Source organism: Gamsiella multidivaricata (genome assembly GCF_025024155.1).
Source record: "Gamsiella multidivaricata strain RSA 2152 chromosome Unknown BC939scaffold_5, whole genome shotgun sequence".
NCBI classification, from domain to species: Eukaryota; Fungi; Mortierellomycota; class Mortierellomycetes; order Mortierellales; family Mortierellaceae; genus Gamsiella; species Gamsiella multidivaricata.
This window is the reverse complement of record NW_026251713.1, coordinates 332835-347784: the sequence shown is the minus strand read 5'-3', so window position 1 is coordinate 347784 and position 14950 is coordinate 332835. Positions and strand designations below refer to the sequence as shown.

General features: G+C 49.6%; 7 protein-coding genes across 7 annotated transcripts; 4 read left to right on the top strand and 3 right to left on the bottom strand.

Moving 5' to 3' along the window:
* Positions 1–546: 546 nt before the first annotated feature.
* On the top strand, positions 547–2240 carry BC939DRAFT_525256 (large-conductance mechanosensitive channel; the record flags this gene model as incomplete). The annotated part of the gene is made up of 5 exons (XM_051561302.1): positions 547–999; positions 1113–1182; positions 1337–1520; positions 1679–1758; positions 1897–2240. The coding sequence occupies 5 exons, from the start codon at positions 547–549 to the stop codon at positions 2205–2207; spliced, it is 1098 nt and encodes a 365-aa protein (XP_051416693.1). The 3' UTR covers positions 2208–2240.
* A 540-nt stretch (positions 2241–2780) lies between these two features.
* On the bottom strand, positions 2781–3367 carry BC939DRAFT_392328 (uncharacterized protein; the record flags this gene model as incomplete). Its single annotated transcript, XM_051552022.1, has 2 exons — positions 2781–3176; positions 3260–3367. Coding segments are annotated over 2 exons (504 nt in total), but the record flags the coding sequence as incomplete, so codon positions are not given.
* A 799-nt stretch (positions 3368–4166) lies between these two features.
* On the top strand, positions 4167–5086 carry BC939DRAFT_437927 (uncharacterized protein). Its single transcript, XM_051553760.1, has one exon. The coding sequence runs from the start codon at positions 4285–4287 to the stop codon at positions 5017–5019; it is 735 nt and encodes a 244-aa protein (XP_051416691.1). The 5' UTR covers positions 4167–4284; the 3' UTR covers positions 5020–5086.
* A 224-nt stretch (positions 5087–5310) lies between these two features.
* Positions 5311–8354, top strand: BC939DRAFT_437925 (Metallo-dependent phosphatase-like protein). Its single transcript, XM_051553759.1, is given in 6 exon segments — positions 5311–5981; positions 5992–5994; positions 6317–6347; positions 6460–6690; positions 6814–7104; positions 7224–8354. 6 exon segments carry the CDS (start codon positions 5641–5643, stop codon positions 8286–8288), a joined length of 1962 nt encoding a protein of 653 aa, XP_051416690.1. The 5' UTR covers positions 5311–5640; the 3' UTR covers positions 8289–8354.
* BC939DRAFT_223379 (uncharacterized protein) lies at positions 8353–10609 on the bottom strand. The gene is made up of 2 exons (XM_051550800.1): positions 10267–10609; positions 8353–9992 (listed from the first exon to the last, which is right to left on the bottom strand). Exons 1-2 carry the CDS (start codon positions 10479–10481, stop codon positions 8414–8416), a joined length of 1794 nt encoding a protein of 597 aa, XP_051416689.1. The 5' UTR covers positions 10482–10609; the 3' UTR covers positions 8353–8413.
* A 131-nt stretch (positions 10610–10740) lies between these two features.
* Positions 10741–12944, top strand: BC939DRAFT_489449 (uncharacterized protein). The gene is made up of 2 exons (XM_051559416.1): positions 10741–11301; positions 11419–12944. The coding sequence occupies exons 1-2, from the start codon at positions 10780–10782 to the stop codon at positions 12883–12885; spliced, it is 1989 nt and encodes a 662-aa protein (XP_051416688.1). The 5' UTR covers positions 10741–10779; the 3' UTR covers positions 12886–12944.
* Positions 12930–14651, bottom strand: BC939DRAFT_437922 (uncharacterized protein). Its single transcript, XM_051553758.1, has one exon. The coding sequence runs from the start codon at positions 14571–14573 to the stop codon at positions 13077–13079; it is 1497 nt and encodes a 498-aa protein (XP_051416687.1). The 5' UTR covers positions 14574–14651; the 3' UTR covers positions 12930–13076.
* Between the last annotated feature and the right edge of the window lie 299 nt (positions 14652–14950).

The following is a 14950-nucleotide window of genomic DNA, read 5'->3' as shown; positions in this document are numbered from 1 at the left end:
CTCGATCCACCATGAAAGAGTGACCAGGATTATGTCCAAAGAATGGTTTGAATCCAAAGCTTATGTATTCCCTCTTCTGTGGAACATTCAGCTTTTTCTTTTGGAGTCGCGAGATACAGAATCCATTGCTACGTGCATTCGAGTGGATTGATTCTCAGTAAAATGATTTTTTCTGCTGTTTTTGTCGGAGACAACAGCAAAAAAAACACTCTCCACAAGACTTTAAGGCGAGCCTGGAACTTGTATCGTCTTCTTCTACCCATCCTCGTCCGCGCTCTCTCTCTCTTTCTTTATTTCTCTTTTCTTTCCACACCAACTATTCGCTTTCTCATTCCTCTCTCCTAAAAAAATTCAGGCACGCACACCTCCTGAAAGAGCCCTGAATTCTCCCACGCCCCCAAGGAAACAGATCCGAGACATTTCCCTGCAGGCACTTGCACCCGATCAATCCACACACACAGACCCTCCACAGCCTCGAGTTCCCGCTTTTTTTTTTTTTTTTTTTTTTTTTTTTCAAGACCCATTTCACTCCAAATCAATTGGATCATGAGCTTTTTAGGATACGGCGCCACTGGAAGCAGCAACAATAACACCCCCCGCGCAGGAGGACAATCTTCGTCTTTGGGAGTGACATCCTCAGACGGCCGACCTTCCCGGGATGACTATCTCCAGTTGGCATCATCATCTCAAGATACCGAGAATGTCATCTCAGCAGACGGCGGACTCGTGCCATCGGCCGCTGGAGTGCAAAGTCGGTACGATGAAGGAAACGCTGGAAACGTAGGTGTAGGTGCAGGAACGGATGAAAAGATGCCATTGAGCTCTCAGACACATGCTGGTGGTCGTGTAGGGGACGACGGAGTGACTGGCCACGATCATGGTCCTGGGGAGCATTGCCTGTTGCCGAATATGATCCAACCTTTGGTACCGTCGACACATCATGATATGCTCGAACATGTTGTTGTGAAAGTGAGGGATAGCGCGGATGTTACGCAGAAGGTGAGCCAGAAGATGGGAGGTTTTTTTTTCTTCAGATGAGAGAGAACCTTTGCTTTTTATTTGAAGAACTGATCAAAGAGCATTTGTAACATGTATGGATGTTTTTTGCATAGACGATTTTTTACTTTTGGGACGAGTGGAAACAATTTGTCGACCGAGGAAATGTGATCGACCTTGGAATTGGTAAGGTCCTTTCAGGAGAGCAACAAAAGAAGAAGAAGGAGAAGAAGAAGAAGAAGAAGAAAGAATCGGACAACGACGGAAAAAAAACTCTGCTGATATCCCATCTGCTTTTGCTCGACCACTCAATCAACCAAACCAACCAAACAAACAATAGGTGTCGTAATTGGTGGGGCATTCAGCGATATCATCGACTCGTTCGTGGCCGACATCTTGACACCGCCGCTGTCGTTGTGGGCCGCGGGCACGAACCTTGAGAATTCGTTTATTGTCCTGAAGCATGGACAGACACCGGGCAAGATCTATGCGACCTATCAGGAGGCACAAGCCGATGGTGCAGTGTAAGACCGCGGGACAATGGCCATTTGCTCATCTGTCTTTTTTTTTTTTTTTTTTTTTTTTTTTTTTGAATCCTATCGAAAAAAAAAAAAAAAGACGCCTGGCCTTGTGGCGACATGATACTGACCCAAAGGCAATTTCTGACTTTTTTTTTTTCCAGGACCGAGAACACTGGTCACTTTTTGAAATCGTGCCTTAACTTTGTGATGATCGCGTTCTTTCTCTTCTGGATCGTTAAAGGTGCAGTGTTGGGTTAATTTTCTTGAGAGAGAGAGAGAGAGAGAGAGAAAAAAAAAAAAAAACAAAAAAAACGAGGCTATGCAATTCTGAATGGACTTCCCGAGACCATAAACTCACCTTTATGATATCGACGAATAGCGGTACACAATATCAGGAAGGAAAAGATTCGCCCGCCACCAAAGGAAAAGACCTGTAATTGGTGTCGAGAATCTATTGCATTGGACGCCTTCCGCTGCAAGTTCTGTCAGAGTTTCGTGAAAGATATTCCCGGGATCGAGGACGCCGGCGTCGGTATGTTTGTCACCATCAAGAAGCCCAGGCAGCAAACTCTGCCGCAGAATCAGTCTTCGGTAGTAGACTCTTCGGCAGTCTCAGCACCTGGTGTTGCAAAGAATGGGAGGTCAGTGATATCTGGATCGAAGGACATTAAAAAGATGGAGAGTATATAGAGTAGACCAGTTTGTCCAAAGTCGAATCTTGCCAACCATAAAGTCATCTTCTGTATCATTCCTCAGTCAATCGTTGAGGCAGCAGGTATATATCGTTACATGGATATCTTCAGCACTTGCGATACCTCAAACTCAACACTTTCTCTCCGCTGGCCTCAATCCACTCCGGCCAAAAGAGCGATTCCAGCGATCGTCGACCATTGCCTCTAAATGATCGGGCTAAGCAGCGCCCTACTCACCCGGGAAGCCGATCGCACCAAATTAAGTGCGACTTTGCTATGGTGTTTGGGACTTTAAAAATCCACGGTTGCTTCTTTTTGGAAAATCAGATGGTTTTATCACCAGGTTTTACATCCCGATCTGGGGAAAGACGCGAGTTACTTTGAAAGGCCCGTCCTTTAGTGCATTTGCTACGGGCAGAACTATCCACTATTTATTGCAGCAGGGAGCTAGTTTGTTCGAGACCCAATGATCGATTCTAAAGACTCATTTAGTATTTATTGCAGTAGTATAGGTAGGGTAACTTTCATTCTCTTTTCATAGTTTTGATCACAGAGTCGCTGGTGTTCTCTTTTAAAGACGTGCTACTCGATCGCACTCCTTGACTCGTGCGTTGATAGCGTCAATGACATCCAGTAGCTTTTGGGTCTCCTTCACGGCCTCCCGCCTCTTGACGCGCGCAACTTCAAAGTCTGGTTTGCATGTGACGCCGTCAAGTGCCAAGAGGGACTGTAACAGGATCTCGGACATCATGCCATGCTGGTCGTGCAGCTTCTTGCGAGGAGGGGGCATGGCCTGCATCGAGAACGCCGCCGGTTTAGAAGCCAGATAGGCTGCAGCTTCCTCTTCATACTTGGGAAGGTATTCCGAGACAAAGTCTTTGGATTTTGCAAGGGATCCAGAGATTCGAAGGATGAGAGCATATTCCTCTGGATCACCGTTCGTTGTCATCGCTTTGATTTGTTCCTCCTATTGGATAAAAGACCATGTGTCAGTCAGCAAGAGCTTTGTATCGTAGCATGCCTTTCTTGACCTTGCTCTGGTTAACGTACGGTTGGTTTGATCCCATTCACGACAATATTCGATCCAGGCTTGACGCCCCAGCATGACAGTGGTGCATTATCGTCCTTCATACCGGCGCCTCCAAAGACAAGGCTCAAGCCTCCGAGGGGTATGCCCGTCAAGTCCTTGCAGATTTCGCGCAATTCCTTTAATTTGACCTGGCCAAGAATCCTGCCTTCAAAATCAATCGTGTACTTTTCCTTGTTCCATCGAATGTGTAGGGTGGTGTCCGGATCATATTTTTCATGACGCACGCCGAACAGGTTCCTGGGAATTGCGGGCGTTAGCCGCCAGAGGAACGAGAGAATGGACGAAATGGTGGGCAAGCTGCTGCTGGATCGTTTCAAAACGTTGCCGGCAACGTTTTAAAACGAAGATCGAAAAGGGTGTAGGGTATTGTTGGTTGAGTGAACGGAAGGCACACTAAGGTACGATAAGGACGATCGGGTTAGGATAAGCTGATACGATCTTTGGATGGTCGTGTTGAATAAATCCTTTGTCTTTTGGTGAACGGGCCTGTTGGGTGGGATCCCAAAGCGCAAGAGGTGCTCTCATCAACCATCGTTTTGATGGCCCTGTTGACATCCTGTAGTCGCAACACTGGGGTCTGCTGTGTGCCCTATTCCTGCTCCTGTCCCTCTGTGGGTGCTTCTGATGGACTGTACCTGAGGGTGAATCGCGTATGGATACAGATCCCGGTGGATGGTGTTTGAAGGTGCAAGAAGTGATGAGATGCTTTTGAGCGAGGCCTTCTTTGTTCCAGGAAATCGACGTACAAAGTGCCCTTGTACGTGACGGCACAGCTCAACCTTAATTCCTCGCGCGTTTTGCTACCGTGTATTCATTCAGTGGCGATATGCAAGAGAGAAGGGCCTACTTTTCTATTCCTTCCGCCCTCAAACTCCTTCGATCTGATGCGAATATCTGTCCCTCGGCTGCGACGATCGACATCCTGTACCATCGAACCTTTTTATCCCATCTTTTCCACTCTCAACTGCACTTCTCTCCAGTCCATATGCATCCACCGAGTATGACCCTGCAGACCTGGTCTTTTACTTTCACCTTCTTATCCAAAAGCACAGTTGCTCTTCTAACTGGGATCTGCGCAACCACGCTATGTCTGATGCTCTTCTGGAGCCGAGGATGGATCTTGCTTTACGGAACCGCTTCCCTCGACCAAGTGCGGGGCAAGCCAGCCATTCCAACCACATCCGACAACGACAACAACGACTCGTGCGTACAATACGAAATGGTCTGGATGCACGACTATAGCCATTCACATCGCCACCAAGTCCGATGTTGCCATCGAATTACGGGGGATGATGCGAGCGAGGCAGATCGAGTCGATTTTCCACTGGAGTACGGGATCGTGCGATGTGACAGCGCCCTATGCTTTGAAGCCGACTCGCAGGATGGACCGTGGCTGAAAGACTGCTTGAATGCCTTTTGCAACGCTGTTTGGCTCGCAGTACTCATGCTCTCAAAGGCTTCGACCATCATCATGCTATGCATCCTCGGAGTCATGTGTGTGACCAGGACAGCGACAAGTATCGGATCCGTCATCTTCCAGAACCTGCTTATCATGTATGTATTGTCGACAACGATCTTCCATGGAACATGGTGGGTGTCTCAGACGTTGATAGTGCCGCTTGTCAGGGATGGATACCTGTTCCAGGCAGTCGTGATAGTGCTCCTAAAGGATTCGTTCATACGGATCAGGAGGGCGGCTAGGCAGAAGCAAAGGCAGTAACATCAAGGAGCATCACCGGTATCTTTCAGGCAACAATGGCCGGCAGCAGCACACTTGCGGATCGAAATCACGTCTGAGAAAGACAGATAGAAAAATGCACGGCATGGTCGCTCCCCACCGATCGCATAAAAAGATTCAGTAATAAATTCATGTTGGACAATCAACGCCACCAATCAGTGTCCCATACGAATGAAAAAAAAAAAAAAAAAAAAAAAAAAAACGCGTCTTTACAGCCTCTCCATGGAGAGGGGGCGCATCGAAGCGGGGGGCCGTCAATTCATCCGCGGTAACCTTCGATAAGCAAACGGGCTCCTTCTGAGAGGATCAAGGGGGCGCTGACCGTCCGCATCTTCAGGCGCCCCCATAGGACGACGGGAAGGCACCCGCGTGACAAGAAGCACCCCAGCAAGCGCATTTCCATCCCGCGCACTGCAGCCCTGCAGCACTGCGAACACCACCGCGCTTGCCTCCTCGACCTTTTCGCTGTTTCCATCGGCCATTCTGCTCATTCTTCATTCTTTATTCCCAACCCTCCACTCTGAATCTCCCCCCTTTCCTATTCCACTCCGCCCTCCTACCCTCTCTCACTCAGGAACCTAAAACAAACAGGGCCGCCCACCGATGCGTTTCCTCTCCCAGGCTGAAGGGCGTAGACGAATGAGTTGCGCCGGCCTCCGCATGTCGTCGCTCATGTGCATGGCACTCTCGCTGGCCGCGACCATCACCTCTGCCTTACCTCAGTCGTACCATGCCTCCCCTAAAGACGGCTGGTTGAACCTTACGGTGATCCACACGAACGACGTCCACTCGCGCGTTGATCCCGCCAATGACTTTGGTGTCAGCTGCTCGAGCCAGGACATTGCTACGGGCCATTGCTACGGAGGCACTGCGCGGCACAAGACGGTCATTGAGCGCCTGCGCGGATCGAACAAGCACTCTTTGCTCCTCGACGGCGGAGACGAGGTACATCATGTTTTTGTCTTGGTGTCGCTCTCAGCAACAAACGGTGGGCCAACGAAGGTTCTGCGGTCAGTTGCCTCGTTTCTAATCTTTTTGCAACTCTCTTTCTTGGCTTGATGTCTTCGTTCAACTTCCCACTGTAATAGTTCCAAGTAAGGCCCGGGCTGGTTGAAGAATGCAATTGCTGATTGTTTTTTTTTTGTGTCACAAAACGATCCCTGTGGTTTTGCGCTTTTCGATTTCATGTTGGGTCGACTGCTTACACCTCAGTCTTGGAAACGTGCCACATTTATTTGCTAATCTGATCCCCCTTTTTTTTTATGCTGTCAAAACGTTCCCAGGGCACGCTTTTCTACACATACTATAAGGTACACAGTGCTACATGAGTGGACCCGCTGTGCCGCGGACGTTTGTATGTCTTAGACTAACAAGCGATCATATTCATATATCCCGTGGATGCTTTTTTTTTTTATTGCGCAGGGAAATGTCACTGCCGAGGTGATGAATGAGCTGGGATACGATCTCGGAACTATTGGCAACCACGAGTGGGATAATGGTCCCGAAAACCTAGGACGATACTGGCCAAAGCTCAAGTTCCCAATCGTGTGCGCTAATGTGGATCTTGAAAAGTACCCAGAACTCGAAAAGTGGGTCAAACCATACCATATTTTTGAGGACCTTGGCATCGCTGTCATTGGATACATTACCAATGTAAGTACTTTTGCTTTATGCTTGAACAACCATATAAAACCGCATCTGTCCATCCCGACAAGGCTGGATAAATTACTGATCGATATTCTCATCATTGGTTTTTTCATCTTCGTAATGCAATAGACCACAGGCGATATCTCTAATGCTGGACCTAACATCGCGTTCACGGACCCGATCCCTGCGGTCCAAAAGTACGTCGACGAGCTGGAGGCCAAGGGAATCAAGCGCATTTTCGGACTGTCGCACAATGGATATGGACCCGATATGGAATTGGCTGCCAACACGCACGGCATCGATCTCATCGTCGGAGGTCATAGTCACTCGTATCTCGGAGATCCCGCGAACCCGCTTTATGAGGGACCCTATCCAACCGTGATCAAAAACTTAAAGGGCGAAAACACTCTCATTGTCCAGGTATAGCCTATGCGCGTCAACACTTTTTTGCTGCGATGCTCGTTCATATATTCACACATGCTAATATTTTTCAACTTCAATTTTTTATTCATTATTTCTAAATTGCTTCGTTCGCAAAGGCATTTTGCTGGGGCAGATATATTGGCCATCTGGACGTGGTCTTCAACCCAGAGGGCACGATCGTCAGCTGGGAAGGTGCTCCTATTCTGGTTGAGAACTCCATTCCTGCAGATGATCGTCTCCTGGATCGAATCGATGGCTGGCGCAAAGAATTTGAGGAATGGGGTCAGACCGTCCTTGGAGTAGCCACAGATGCTTTTGATCAGAACAGCTGCAAGCAACGCGAGTGCACGATGGGCAACTTGGTGGCAGACGCGATGCTGGAACATGCACGAACGCCCATCTATGCCACTGCAGCCATCGAAGAGGATGCAGAAGACAAGGGGAGCGTTCGCCCCTGGACAGATCTGGCGTTTATCAACAGTGGAGGTATCCGATCGGGTCTGCCTGCTGGAAACGTGACGATTGAAATGATCATGACGACCTCTCCCTTCGGCAATGGTCTAGTGCAGACACAGATGACGGGCGAGGAAATCCTAAGCATGCTGGAGGCAGTCTCTGCGGGGAGGTACAAGAAGAGCCAGAAGCAGGTCACATCCAACATCCAGGTCAGCGGATTGCGATACATGTTTGATTCATCGCGTCCTCTGGAGGAGCCACATTTGATCAAGGCCGAGGTGCAGGGATATGACAAGGAGTGGCGTGAGATTAAGAAGAGAAAGTTGTACTGGGTGGTCACCCTGGATTTTCTCTTGACAGGAGGCGATAATATTTTGGAGCGCAAAGAAGGGCGAAGGGAGATCAAGCTGGGGCTACTAGATAGCGTCCTGATGGACTACATTGAGAACCGGGGCAGGATCAGCCCGTACCTTGATGGACGGATCAGGAACGTTGCTTCTGGAACGGACGAAGAGGACGAATGGACTGGCAATAACGCCAAGCGGTTCAAGATTCCACCGGTCTGGCCTGTTGCAGCTCCAGAGCACCTCAAGACCAAATACCCGGGAGGTGTCGAGGAGATGCTGAGGGACTACATCCGACTTCGGGAGGCAAGATCAGAGCACAGGGTTCCAATGAAGCCAATGTTCGAGGACCTGGAGTCCAAGCAGGAGGTCTGGGCATAAGGAGGGCCAATTTCAGTATGCTTCAACCAGGATATATAGATCATCGAAAAATAAACCAGATGTCTTACTGTTAAGAGAGCACTGCGCGCTTTATTACGATGGAAGTAAAGGGTATACGTGCGCGTCTATCTCGTGAAGAACTTTCCCAATAACATGGGCTTAAAGTCATCCTCCTCCTCGAGCTCCTCCTCCTCCTCTTTGTCTTTGTTCTTGTTCCTGGTCTTGTCCTTGGCACTGATCCTGCTCCTGGTCGTGCCCTTGCCTTTGCCTTTGTCTCTATTGTTGTCGCTGTCATTCCTCTTGTTTTTGTCCCTGCCTTTGCTCTTATCTTTGGATTGTGCCTCGTTCTTAGCTTTAGTTAAGATCCTACCCTTGCTCTTGGTCTTGATCATTTGTTCTAGCTCCTCCGTCTTTATGAAAGGGTTGCTGTCCGATCTATCCTCTTCTTCTTTCGACATCATCCTTGTCCGTCTCTGATTGGGCTGCTGCTGCTGCTGCTGCTGCTGTGTTGCTGCTTTGGAAGGTAAAGACGACGATGACGATTCTGCGGATTGTGGACCTCTCTTGCGGTGATGATGGCTTATTTGGGCGTGATTTTTCAGGTCGCTCTCATGAACAAAGGCCATCCGACATGTTCTGACAGTACACTCCAGGTACGGACCTAGAGATATGATCTGGGCTAGGAGGTCGTTGATCTGGGCGACTTCGCCCCCAAGATCCGTTACGGGCTTGCGATCGTCGCTATCATTACTAACATCATCATCATCATCATCACCGTCGTTGTCGTCGTCGTCGTCGGTTATTACCGCCTGCCTTTCTTGCTTGCTTGAAACGTCGTTCTTTTGATCGTCGCTCGTTAAACCTTCGATATCTACCTCGATCTCCATGTCTGTGCGTATATCCATGTCCATATCCATGTCCATGTCGGTGTCTGTGAGCTCCTCAATATCCGAATCAGTCCTATACTTCCTCTTTTGACCCTGAGAATGCTGGAGAGGGGAGGGCGTTGGAGTTGAGGGACCAGAGTGTGCTGAGGAAGATGAAATCGGCGTAGATGTTCTTGAAAATGCTGTTGCTGCCGGCTTTCTTGATGCTTTTTTTGGTTTTGATTTCGATGCGGTGGCCTTTATCTTGGTAGGATTCTCTACCGATGTACTGTCCGGAGTAGCGACGTTGGGTTTGATGATAGTGGGTTGAGCACCGTTCAGGGTTTTCAGAGATGCGTAGTAGTCAGGTATCTGCTCGGGAACCCCAATGGCAGGCAAGGTAGTTGGGATATGGGGTGCTGATTCCGTTACAGGCGATGGTTCTGTTGACGGCGGTTTTGTTTTGTTCCGTTTGAGTTCCTTCTTCATGGCCGTCTTTGCTGCCCTTGTAGTCTGTGTGGTCTTGGGTGTGGTAGTTGTGGGCAGTACGGATGATGGAGGTGTGAGAAGGTGTGAACTGGGCTGAGAGATCGAGGCTGTTCCTGAGATATCCGATACTGATAACATAGCCTGTATTGCAGGTGTGTGTGCAGTCTGATCCGCTGCTGCTGGCATGGCTATGAACATGGGATGGGTTGCAGGCGGTGATTTTGAGGAGGCGGTACTGGCAGGCGTTAACGGCGAGGGTGTGGCGGACCTTGACTGTATTTGGGCGAGTGCTTGTGCCTGTGCTTGTGCGACGATCTGTTGCGTTTCCGGGGCTACAGGGTTCGAGAGTCTGTAGGCAGGAGAGGGCAGAGAATGTTAATATCTGTGTCTGAGTGTCGAGTGTATTGTCACCACCGATCTGTGGTAAGATACATATGTGAAGTCCATGAGGGTTGAATAGAAAGAGACAGACAATAATAAAGGCAACGACAAGAACAACAGCAAAGACAAAGACAAAGATAAAAACAAAGACAAAGACAAAGACAAAGACAAAGACAAAGACAAAGACAAAGACAAAGACAAAGACAAAGACAAGAACATAAACGAAGGATGGTTGTTCCTACCTCATGGAGGCATGTCTGCGGACGTGCCTTGTCCAGTCAAACAGGACTGTGAAGGTCTCGCCACAGCCAGCGACACGGCAAACATATGAGGCTCTGCTCGCGAGGACCGATTTTTCCTGGGTGGACATTAGAAGGAGCTGCTTAAAAGAATAATGATAATAATAACAATAACAAAAATAAAATGGGAAAAGAGACGTGAGAGGTTGTGTATGCATCCACAAGATGTTGAACAGGAGTATGATACAAGCAGTGGAGGAAGAAGAAGAAAGGAAAGAAGAATGGCAATGGCACTAATGGCGATGGTGCTGGTAATAGTGCTGGTAATGGTGATGGTGGCGAGTTTTGCGGAGAGAAAAGAGACCGCCAGGCACACCACTGAGACGCGAGTATTTATACAAAATAAAGCGGTCACACTCGACTTCAGCACAACACGCCTCTTTTTTTTTTCTTTTTTCTTTTTCTTCCTTCAACTCCACCTCCTTCCATCACTCTGGCCCTATTGCCTTCTGCCTCATGACACTGAACACTCCTCGCTCCGCTTCTTCACAATTATCCTCTGTGGTTGCAATCCATCCTGCAGCATCACCCAGAACACGTCGCTCGAGTGCACTCGCCACTGCAACGACAACAGCGACTACCTCAGCCTCAACCACTATTATTTCTACAACGACCACTACATCTAATACAGCCATCTCAACTAATATGATTGATACCAATGATACCATTGATACGAATGGTACGAATGATACGAATAAGGCATCCAGTGCTCCTTTTCACTCCAGTGTAACCATTGGACAACGTACGACAACTGCTACGACTACAGCTGCCATCTCCAACAACACCTACACGCGACGCAACGCTCCCCAACGGTCGAATGTCAAACCTCGGTGGCACACCCAGCCCTACATGATGTTCCTTGCCCTGAGGTCCATGCCAAACCATACTGCTGCACGACAAGAGCTGATCAATGCTGCCGTCGCATTGGACCGCAAGTTCAGTGCAGAGAGGGGATTGCCACGCGTGTTCACTGGCAAGGTATGAGGAAATGAGGGAAAAGGGCAGGCAAAGTCTTTAATGGGAGGAGGGGGGAGGGGGGGGGGTTTTGCCTGTAAATTGCTAAATAGCTCAAATTTATTTTGTCGATTTACATAGACCCCAATGAACTCTGCATCAGCTTGTTTGACCAACAATGGAGACAAGTACTTTGTTCCTTTTAAGCCCGAAGGAAGCAGGAGCACACACTTTCGACTCGCTTACGCCCCCGGGGATTTCGACACCGCCGTCAGGGAGTACGACGGTTGGATGGAAAAGCTCATCAAACACGATTGGCCATTGTGCTTTGGTGTACCAAAGGAAGGTGCAGTTCCTATCCACATTCTAGAGCAGCAATCCCGCACGGCCCTGGAACAGGAGTCATCAAACGTACCAGGAGATCAGTCCACGACAGCAGAAACGACGGCCCTCAACGATATCTCTTCCGCATTAGCAACAACGATAGCCCTCAACGGTGTTTCCTCCTCAACAGATACTGACAGCATCAGCACACTCTCAGGAGCAACACCGCTCGAAGCAGACAGCGTCAAAGCCAATGGTGAATACCCAACAGAATCAAAGAAGCGGAGCCCCGAACCCGTTGATACCGAACTGGACAAAGTTGAACGGAGCACTAAGAAGGCCAAGGCCGAGCTAGACTCGGAGGCAGTATCAGGTGCAGACCGTGATCTGGATCAGGACCAGGTGGGCGCTTCTGAACAGGACTCCAAGGTAGCGGAGAGATTCGAACAATTGGAACTAAAGTCGACGAGTAGCGCGGCGTCATCTCTCCCATCAACGCCTGCGACAATGACACCACAGGAGCCAGAATCAGCATCAGTATTAGAATCAGTATCGGCATCGGCGGCATTAGTGACTGCGCTTGCACCTGCACCTGCACCACTATTCTCAGCAGCAATGGTAGCAACAGCAAAAACAACCAAGGCTGCCACCCCACAGCCGGACGTTCACAGAGTGGATGAGTACCGCCTGGAGGATCTAGATCTGACGAATGTACCGACGAGTCTTTCGCACGTCGTCCGTGTGGATGAGTCAACGATCCCTAACTCAGGAAATGGACTCTTTGCGAAGATCGATATTCCGGCCAGTACACCGCTTGGATTCTATTTCGGCGTGCCGATGACGGAGAATGAGTTTGATTCACTCAAGGATGGCGTTGGCGTCGCCTCTCATTACTCGATCATGTACCGTCGTACGGTCCTGGATGCCACGGACGAGAATGGGACGCCCTATAGTGACCCCAACGGAAGACTCTATTGCCCATTCCACTTTATGAATGAGGACCCCAGTGGCAACATCACATTTATCACGGGCAGCGTGGTAAACCAGGTCATTTGTCAGACCAACCGGGATGTTAAGGCTGGAGAGGAGTTATTTGTGTTCTATGGAAAGGAGGTCGATCGGTTCTGGGAGAAGGAGAAGGAGGCCTTTAGAAGCGATACCAATAGCGATCACAAAAAAGGAAAGACGGGCTCCAGGGCCGCTTCACCCGTAAGAAGGGAAGAATCAACGACAGACCGACCTAGGCGGAACAACATCTACAAGCCCGCACGTTACACACGCTAATTCACAATGACCTCCATCAATCTATCGAATAAAACTTTGGATTGGGTGTTATCTATGCTGATATTTTATTCGCTGCATTAAAATGAAAAAAGAAAAAACTAAATACAGTCAACGAATCGTCAGAATCGTTTTGAATGGGAGTGAGGACCATGCGGTAATGGAATTCCTGCGATTATGTATGTACAAATTAATTAATCCTCAGCGACGACATCGGCAAACGAGACACCCTGCTTCATCTTTTCGAGGTCCTCTGTTGGGGCGAGCACTTCGGCTTCCTTATCGGATGAGTCGTCAAGGTTGTGCTTGGCCATATCCGCAAAGCTGATGCCCTGCTTCATCTTTTCCAAATCTTCAGTCGGGGCAAGAACCTCTCCGTCTTCCGTGGTCGGCTCCTCAATGTTCTCGGCGACAACATCCGCAAAGCTGATGCCCTGCTTCATCTTTTCCAGATCCTCGGTTGGGGCAAGAATCTCCTGTTCTTCTGTTTCCTTGACTGGTTCCTCGATGTTTTCGGCGACAACGTCCGCAAAGCTGATACCGTGCTTCATCTTTTCGAGATCCTCGGTCGGCGCCAACACCTCAAGGTCCTTGTCCGACGGTTCAATGGTTTCGACCTTGTCTGACCGTTCAATGGTCTTGACCTTGTTTGACCTTTCAATAGTCTCGACCTTTTTCGACCGTTCAATGGTCTCGGCCTTGTTCGACCGCTCAATGGTTTCGATCTTGTTCGACGGTTCAATGGTCTCGACCTTGTCTGCAAAGCTGACACCCTGCTTTGACTTTTGTTCTGCAGTGTCTTCCTTCTCCTCGGGCAGGTTCTCGGCAACGACTGCGGCAAAGCTGATGCCTTGTTTCATTCTTTCCAAATCCTCGGTCGGCGCTAGGATCTCGGGCTCTTCAATGTTCAGGGCCGTAATGTCCGCAAAGGTGATGCCTTCCTTCATCATTTCGCTCTCGACCGTGGGCTCGACGTCGTCACTGGGCTCCAGACCGATGCGCTCCATCTTCTCGAATTCCTTGATTTGCTGCAGCCTCTCCTTGTAGCTGTTGCGGATGGCGTCCAATTGAGCAATGAACTTTTGAATCTTAGCCAAGACGGATCTCCTACGGCGGCGGATCTTTTCAATGGCCTGGATCTCGGACTCGTTTTCCTGGGAAATGCCACCGGTCTCGTCCCCGATCTCGGCCAGCTCGCTCAGGCTGACTTTCTCAACCCGTTCCAACAGTCGCAGAAGCTGCTTGTGGAGGGCCTTGACAAGAAGATCCAGCTCTTTGTAGCCCTGGCGGACCTTGGCATGGTCCTCAAAGCCTTGGGTACGTTCGTGAATCAGCTCTTCTTTCGTCTCTTCGATCTCTGCACCGAGGTCGCTCTTGTCCTGCTCATTAATTAGACCCAGCGAGGGGAGCTGGACGCTTTCGTCGCCGGGGTAGAGTCTGTGGGTGCGCAGGGTCTTGGTACGAACTTGGATGCGACGGAGGTCGGACTCGATGATGTCATCGAGGGAGTCTTGGGCCTTGAGGAGCTGGGAGTAGAGACTACGTTGGAGGGAGCGGAATTTGGTATTGGAGGCGGGACGCTGTTTGCTGTCGCGGAGGTAGAGGTAGAGCGAGGCGACGGTGGCAATGCCGAGGACCGCGGATATGGAGATGATGACGGTCTTTTGGGAGGGGGGAGTGAGTTGGACCATTGCTGGCTAGGAGAGGGATGGGTGTGGAAGGAGGAGGGATTAGAGGGAGAGGAAGAGGGGATATGGATATGACGAAGGCGAAGAAAGAAAGAAAGAAAGAAAGAAAGAGGGAAAAGGAAGAACGAAGGCGTTTTATTACAGGCGGCACCGGGCGGATGCGTCGGATGGTGCACAGGTCAACATGACATCATCCTCTCTTACAAACACGCGCCAACATCGCACAGAGCACACGGAATGTGATGTCGGTGTATCCGATACGACGACGCTTCCCATGGTGTAGTCTATTTGTAGTCCATCTGTGCACATGCGTGCTATTCAAGCAGGGCAGACTGACGCCCTTTAGTCGCATGCAGGCACAGGGACTAGTCGCAGACTAT